Source organism: Mytilus edulis, chromosome 2 (genome assembly GCF_963676685.1).
Source record: "Mytilus edulis chromosome 2, xbMytEdul2.2, whole genome shotgun sequence".
Lineage (NCBI taxonomy): Eukaryota > Metazoa > Mollusca > Bivalvia > Mytilida > Mytilidae > Mytilus > Mytilus edulis.
In genome coordinates, this window is record NC_092345.1 from 35525127 (window position 1) to 35533719 (window position 8593).

General features: G+C 31.4%; 1 protein-coding gene across 1 annotated transcript; it reads right to left on the bottom strand.

Annotated features, from left to right (window-relative positions):
- Positions 1-4850: 4850 nt before the first annotated feature.
- Positions 4851-7505, bottom strand: LOC139510550 (uncharacterized). The gene is made up of 3 exons (XM_071297113.1): positions 7283-7505; positions 6243-6561; positions 4851-5462 (listed from the first exon to the last, which is right to left on the bottom strand). The coding sequence occupies exons 1-3, from the start codon at positions 7429-7431 to the stop codon at positions 5313-5315; spliced, it is 618 nt and encodes a 205-aa protein (XP_071153214.1). The 5' UTR covers positions 7432-7505; the 3' UTR covers positions 4851-5312.
- Between the last annotated feature and the right edge of the window lie 1088 nt (positions 7506-8593).

Sequence of the window (8593 nt, forward strand, 5' to 3'; positions counted from 1 at the left end):
TTATAGCAGTCACTTATCTAACCTTGTAGGTTTTGACTTTCCAATGATAAGGTTTATTTTAAATCGTAAATTATCCTATTTCGGTTAACGTGTACCTACTTAAACTTCAATAAAGAGTGATATCAGATTGAAAATTGTAAAGACTCAAAAATAAAACATAGAAGACAAAAACGTGGCTGAAGAAACGAAAATCCTATTAACCAAGAGAGTGAATCCTTAGCATCAGTCGTGTTGCTCTTGATTGTTTACAAATAAACAGAATTTAGGCAGATCATACAGAAATGAAAGGAGGATGGGATTATGATTATAAAAGAATACATAAGAGGACACCGGTGACAGATATTCACCCAACACCCTTCACGTCATCATAGCAATATATAAATTTATAAGAATCAAATAGGGAACTGTAAGAAGAACAATAATATGCATTATTCAGCTCCACCAATGTTTACAACAAAGTCAATGTTTTGTTCTGGGAAACCTCAATGATCTATAAGACTTCAAATTTGAATAGACGGTCCACAATAGTATATAAAAGGTACTGAAATGTCAATGGTTTAGACGACAAGATGCCTATGAACAGTAATTATATAACAATGACATGTATAACATACGGGAATATGGAGATAAGGTGTTAAAGAGATTGCCAATATCAAGTTTGGACGAGACGAAAACAGGGCATATGTCGAATTAATGCTTTTTTTTAAATTTATTTTGATTTAAGACAAAAAGAAATGTTATAGTGTTACTTCTGTAATATCATCACTCACAATTTTGATATTTTGACTCAAATTCTTTTCTAAGTTCATTTTATTTAGAATTTGCTCCTCGAATTATCACTGTAACCTTATCAAGAAGTGAAGTGTTTTGATTTTTCTACTCTGTATACCACATTGCCTCACATTCTCATTAAGAAAAAATTCACACACCTAATTAAATGGGCATTTAAAAAGTCAGAATGTGAATATATATGTTCAAACTCGTTAAGGTCATTTTTTAGTAGCAATAAACAAAAAAACTATGTCAATTGGACATGCTTTGATACTATATATGCCCTTGAATTTTTACTAGATAACATTTTTGTTCGCTTTGGGGATTCCGTATATCGTCTGATTATCGGAATTCCAATGGGAACTAACTGTGCACCACTTATTGCGGACCTGTTTTTGTATTGCTATGAGTTACAATTTATGACAAAAATAAGCAAAGACCCATCGAAACAACATCTGATAAACAAATTTAATAATACTTTTAGATATTTGGATGATATTTTGGCTCTCAATAATGACGACTTCAGTATGTATATTAAAGAAATTTATCCTGTTGAACTTACTTCAAATAAAGCTAATACTAACAATGACCACTGACGCAACGTTAGATATTGCTACTACCACGAAAAATAGCGTTAAGTAAATATTTGACGGGAAATTTTTTATAGAAATGCTGAAATAAATATTTCAAATTATACATGAAAATAAAGATTGATTCTTAAATTTTCACATTATGATAGAGAAAGAATAAAAATATAATATCCATAGGCTTAGGAAGACACAAAGTATCCGACTTACGTTTACTTAGCGTTGTCCCATGTAACATACTCGAAACATGAAACTCGAACAATTCGCGAAATGTTCACTCAACTCTTCGAAATTTTGCATGCACATTCTATGACGTGATATATTTCAGGATTGGTTTAACATGGCTGTCTCCATTTAAAATTTGCATACATATTTTCAAAAGAATATGATGAACGGAAATGTCCCATTTGAAATTTAATTTGTAAACTTGAAACATTTCAGTTCAAAAATAAAATTTTGACAGATATTTCTTTAAATTGTAAGCACGATCGTTTTGTACTAAGTGTTAGCTCCCAAAATTCGAATTGAAAAATAAATTTAGCTACATATTCAATTCAAAACCATAGATTTGCAATGTCTTGCGGAAATGTCCGAGTTCAACTTTCATGCCTTCACAAAACTTTTACGGCCAAAAAAACAGAGATTTTATTTCGTGAAGATTATTTTTCGGCTTTGATAACTACACCAAAAAAAAGTACCTTTAAAGTTGAAGTTGGTACACCAAATAGCATTAGTATTACAGGGTTATCTTTAAACAATACGGATTAATGAAAATGTCTTGCAAGTTTGTTCGTTATCATAATTTGACGTCGCCACAAGCATAATATGCTAGGGACGGCATGAACTGCATTCGCGTGTTCCTTCCTCCACTAAATATAAATGTCCTGCTTTCAACAAAACGAAATGATGCACACATTACAAAAGCACACATCCATCAGACGATCAAAAAGTAAGAAAACTTCAGTATCATAAGTATAAGCTATTGTATGTCACTGCTTGACTAAAATCATACTCGGGTAGAATATATAATGCAGCAATATGCCTCCAAAAACACATAATTACTAGCAGTAAAATTGAATATCCTATGTTAATTATAAAATCATATTGGATTGGAATCTCACGGCATTTATACTTGTGTGTTATACTTTGCATTTACCCAAAGAGGAAGGCAGGAAGAATTAGATAAAGCGCGTTTCCAATTTAACGTCATTTTTCTGTTACACTAAATGGTAACAATATCTGACGTTGCGTCATCTGCCCTTTCCTCGATCTTGATATCTATATCACTAACGGAAAGCTGAATACTAAAATTTATGATAAAAGAGATGATTTTTCATTTCCTATCGTTAATTATCCATTTTTAGATGGTGACGTTCCCTTGTCACCATCTTACGGTGTTTATATATCTCAACTTGTACGATTCGCTCGTGTATGTAACAATGTTTTAGATTTTAACGAGAGAAATTTATGTATTACTGAAAAAATATTACACCAGGGTTTTCGATATCACAAACTAGTCAAAACATTTACTAAATTTTATCATCGGTATAAGGACATCATTCGTAAATATAGCTCAGCATGCAGACTTCTTATACGTTCAGGTATTTCACATCCAATTTTTTATGGAAATATTCTTTATAAAGCACAAAGGTGTCAGTATTCACCTCAAAAACTAACAAAACCTTTGAATAGACTTATTAAGAAGGGATATAGTTACGATACTGTTGTCAGGTCATTAAAGATTGCATATTTTGGCGTTAATATTGATTCATTTATAGGGTCTTTGCATCGGAACTAAACACATTTATTCAAAAACCCAGTTGTTGGCATGACACGGGTTATGTTCTTCTCATATATGTTATGATGGTATGATACTAAACCCCTAACGGGAAGGATTGGGCCTGATGTTCATATGATGAAATCATAATCTTTCAGTCAGTTTAATTGAAGTCTGGAGCTGGCATGTCAGTTAACTGGTAGTAGTCTGTTGTTATTTATGTATTATTGTCATTTTGTTTATTTTCTTTGGTTACATCTTCTGACATCAGACTCGGACTTCTCTTGAATTGAATTTTAATGTGCGTATTGTTATGCGTTTACTTTTCTACATTGGCTAGAGGTATAGGGGGAGGGTTGAGATCTCACAAACATGTTTAACGTTTAACCCCGCCGCATTTTTGCGCCTGTCCCAAGTCAGGAGCCTCTGGCCTGTTAGTCTTGTATTATTTTAATTTTAGTTTCTTGTGTACAATTTGGAAATTAGTATGGCGTTCATTATCACTGAACTAGTATATATTTGTTTAGGGACCAGTTGAAGGACGCCTCCGGGTGCGGGAATTTCTCGCTACATTGAAGACCTGTTGGTGACCTTCTGCTGTTGTTTTTTTCTATGGTCGGGTTGTTGTCTCTTTGGCACATTCCCCATTTCCATTCTCAATTTTATTCAATAGAAAATTATAGTTTTTGACAGATATTTGATAGTTTATTATTTATGTTTTGACAATTGTATTGTGATCATTAAATGATTATTATCTTGTTTGGACACTTTTCCTCGGTTGAACACTGTATCTTGGCAACTTAATGTCGTTTGGTTATTAAAAATATGTTTTAGGGTGCAGTCAATTTGACGTATATTCAACATCGTTCATATAATGTCTATTCATTGGAGTCAACGAATTTGAATCTAAAATGACATTTCAGTTCTCAATGACATATAAAAAAAGCCTAATTCTTATACATTGCACTGGGTCACTAAAGCAACAATACTAGTACATTATTATTTTTAATGTGAAAAAATGAGATATTCAAGACCATGCAGCAGTTAACCCAGAATTTGAAAACGTCAACGATTTTGTTTTTGTTTTTTGACATTTAAAATATTTGTCTGAAATTGAATAACTGACGTATAAATTGAGTTCGAGTAACAATACACTTTGTAAAGAGACAGCACTAAAACAAAATTTATTCCTATAAATTTATGATTTATAATACTCCAAAAGAACTTACTACAACAAAAGTGTAGTAGATTACGGGGAATGTTTATTTAAAGGTTGCTGTATTATTGATGTATACTCCGCATTTTTTTAATACCAGGAATTCAAAAATCAATAGTGAATGCATTTGCACAATTGCTATGCATACACATTATTCATGTACTTGTCGAAATCAGCAGTCTGTTAATCATTGATGGTCGTTGATTGCCTTCTGTTATACATGTACTTGTCTTTCGTTTATAGTTTTATTATATCTTTGTTTTTTTGTTGGAATTGATTTACGTTTTGATTAGCAATCATACCGAATCACCCTATTCTTATTTTTTCGATTAACATGTCATTTTGTGTTAATGATTAATCAGTAGTACTTTGTTCGTAATTAATGCTTTGTTCGTGGTCAACTTTTGTTTATAAAACATGTATTATTGTTTGTTTTCAATCCCACTTGGGATACAGCTTTTTGTATATATGAAATTTGAAATGTGAATACGACATATTTAAAATGATTTATTTATTACACTTTTTTTACATCACAGTTAATAGACTAATGAAAGACATTGTATACAAGGAAATAACTCTATGGTCACACAATTGACAAACATGATCCAACACAAAATGAATATAAAAAAATACTTTATATGAATATTTTCATCTACTATTAAGTCACAGGCAACTTGAATACATATAAATTACAGCAATTTCATAATAAGAGATTTATATTTTTTTCTTACAGATTCAACTTTCAATGGTAGCAACATTTTATTTAAAAAAATAAATATATTGTGTATAATACTTAGATATTCAAAAAGATAATATGCTCATTGATGATACAAAATTCATAAAAGTTATTTTTCAGTATGTGAATTAAAGTTTTCAATTCTGATGTCATATTTTGATTGTTTACGAAAAAATAAACAACAATAACAAAATAAATAAATAACTTAACAAAATGTATTTAATTTCAATCTTCCTCCGTTTTCTTTGGTGATACTGCTGCAAGTTTTTTCGTAATAAGCGCAATTGCTCCTATGATCACAGCCAGAGTCGCTGCACCTACTGCAGCAGCAATTCCATAGGTAGCACCGTCAGATAAAGAACTAGAGTTTTCTTCCTGAAAAGAAATGATCAGGAATAAAAACAGCTAGTTTTTGGTGGGGTTCGTGTTACTTATTCTTTAGTTTTTTTATGTTGTTTCATGTGTTATATTGTTTGTCTGTTTGTCTTTCTCCTTAATTTTTAGCCAGGTGTTGTGAGTTTATTTTCGATTCATGAGTTTCACTGTCCCTCTAGTATCTTTCGTCTCTCCTCTCTTAATACTTAGAAATTACTCTATGAAAAATGTAAAATCACAAAAATACTGAACTCAAGAGGAAATCAAATCGGAAAGTCCATAATCACATGACAAAATCAAATGACAAAACACATCAAAAACGAATGGACAAGAACTGTCATATTCCTGACTTGGTACAGGAATTTCCAAATGTAGATAATGGTGGATTAAACCTAAAAGATTTTTGGGATTTGTAATTGCGAAATGATATTACGATTGTTATTTCGTATTCATCTTATCTTAATGAAACATAGATAATTCGTGGTATGCTGTAGAATATATAACATGTTTGAAAAGAATGTGTTTCTTAAACACGTATTCAAAAGTCATAGTTTTTTTTTTAAACACTTGAAAATATTAGAAAAACTCTTCCTTAAAATAAATGTACATGACACAATATCAAAAAGAGAAAACCCGACCATAGATCAGTAAACAAACCAAAGCCACTAAAGGGTCTTCAACGCAGCGAAAAATTATGATTCCAAGTCGGGCTTCATCTCGTCTTTTAAACATTAAGTATAATAATTCAGCGTATTTCTAAGAAAATGACGTTTAGTTTACCTTAGAAGATGACGGATTCTGTGTCATTGTTGTTGTGGTACTGCCTGTCTGTCCTGACTGTTTTGTCAATGGATTTTGTGTTGAAGTTACAAGAGCATTTTTTAAAGCAGACGATATTCCTGCGGACAATTTGGATGAAGTCGTTGATTTAAGGGAGGTTGTGGTAGACGTAGGTTTCAATGTGGTAGTGGTTGTGGTGGTTGTAGTTGTACAAGGATTAGTTGCGTCATATGTTGGATCTATTGGTATGTCACAGGAGTTTGTAAGATTTTTCAAATCCTTTACATAAATCGTCACATTTTTTCGACAGCAGTCAATGCTACAATTATGCAAATGTATAGATATAAATACAATCAGATTTTAATTGCAACGCTGCTAAAATATCTCTTACTTTCAAAATTGAATTGCAACACAATTGGAGCAAAACATGGTTATAAGAACAAAATTGGCAACGGGAAATTCAAATATAGTGTATATATCATATAATTGATCTCATAAACTTAAAGAGGAATCACATTGCAAAAGCTATTAAAGCAGACACAAAGATGAACAATAAGTAGCAAGAAAATATAAAAAAAAGTATAACGAATTCTTCAAGAAAGCAACCGTTTTCACATCTGTCTGTCAAATTAAATATATGTCCGACATTAACGATTATATAATTCAGCTGTCTGCAGTTGGTACAACATACATTTGTCTTATTCAAGACATAATAACTGGTACCTCTGTCTATAAGAAAAGAAATTCTCGTTTTTTAGCTAACAAGCTTTTGTTGTTGTCCCTTAGCAAAGTTGATTGTGATGTCGCTTCTCATTGTTAAATGTTTATGCAAAAGTCTTTCGTACGTTTTCTAAACTTCTTTCGTTTCTATGGTCTGTTGAATTGAAGACTAAACAGAAATAACTTGGAATTCTAGGAATATCAGTATTCGTATATAAAAATATGGAGTATTTAATAATTCTTTACTCTAAATTTATTTTGCAGTTAGAATATTGGGATGATTTGCATTGAGTATTTCTTTTATACAGACACATATTTACATTAATGATGCTGAAACTGTTCCTTTGGCTTTGACTAGTCCTTTCGAAAAACCATGCACTTGCAGCGAATTAGGTGGAGAGTTTGGTGCTGTTATTTCTGATAACCCGGCACCTTCATCCCATAACTCTGCGATGACAAAAGCGTTCATTCTACTACATTTACACGGATCGTTGCAAGAAATAGAAGTGGTTTTTACGTTACAAACAGGTGGTTGTATATCAACCTTCTACAAAATAAAGCAAACATAAAATAAATATTGTAACATTAAAGAAAAAAGAATATGGGATATGTGCTTGTCCTTCTTCGAAAATCACATGTTTTTAATAATACCTTTATTTATAAATTCAGCTGTTTCAATGTCGTTTCAAAAATCGAAGAACAGGAAGCAGAGTGGTCTATGTAATCTCGTCCTGTTACGTTATACTCATCGTCAATTTTTCAGGATAAATTTTAGGCCGAAATATAATTTTTAGCGCCCCTGATCATATTTGCTTTTTAAAGCTTCAGTTTATCTTTTTTTCCTTTTTCAGTTTCTAAAATATTGTTAAAACACTAAACAAGTACTTGTTTACAGTTTATCTGTATCTTCTATATATAGTATCAACTAAAAACGCAAAACAATAGTACAACATCTTTATCGATACAGAAGAACTCTTTAAAAGATGTTGATTAATTGGTTTTGGTATGTTGAAGGTTTCTATGACGATGTTCAAGATTACAGCAAATCATGACTACAAATCATTTCTAAAGGGCGATAATCCCTTTAAGGAGTTGACTGTCGATTTAGTAATTTGTTGACCTGAAATTGCAGATACATTTCTCCATATTATCAATGATGTTTTACATGAATGAACAAATATTGTCATGAAAGGACAATATTCTTTAGGGAGCTGACTGATTATTTAACTTATTTATAAATCTTGCCTTGGTGACTGTTGAAATTGATGTAGATACTGTTGATGTTAATGCAGGTGTTGTGGTTGTGGTGGTTGTTGTAGTTGTACAAGGATTAGTTGCGTCGTATGTTGGATCTATTTGTATGTCACATGAACTTGTAAGATTTTTCAAATCTTTTACATCAATGGTCACATTTTTTCGACAGCAATCAACGCTACAAACATATAAACGAATAGATATCAATACAATGTAATAATCATTGCGATGATGTTTTACACTTTATATTTCAAAATTGGAATTGCACCGCAATTGAGGTAAAACAGTAGTCAGAATTTCATGTACTTTTTATAGGCACATTTTCCGAAATTTTGAAATATACAAATGAATATTTGCATGTTTATTTTAGGGGAAAA

Coding starts and splice junctions, on each gene's coding strand:
- LOC139510550 (XM_071297113.1), bottom strand. CDS start 7,431: ATGAACGCTTTTGTCATCGCAGAGTTATGGGATGAAGGTGCCGGGTTA. Junction 6,562..7,282: donor ACAGTTTCAGCATCATTAAT/GTAAATATGTGT, acceptor GCATAATTGTAG/CATTGACTGCTGTCGAAAAA. Junction 5,463..6,242: donor AGAATCCGTCATCTTCTAAG/GTAAACTAAACG, acceptor ATTTCTTTTCAG/GAAGAAAACTCTAGTTCTTT.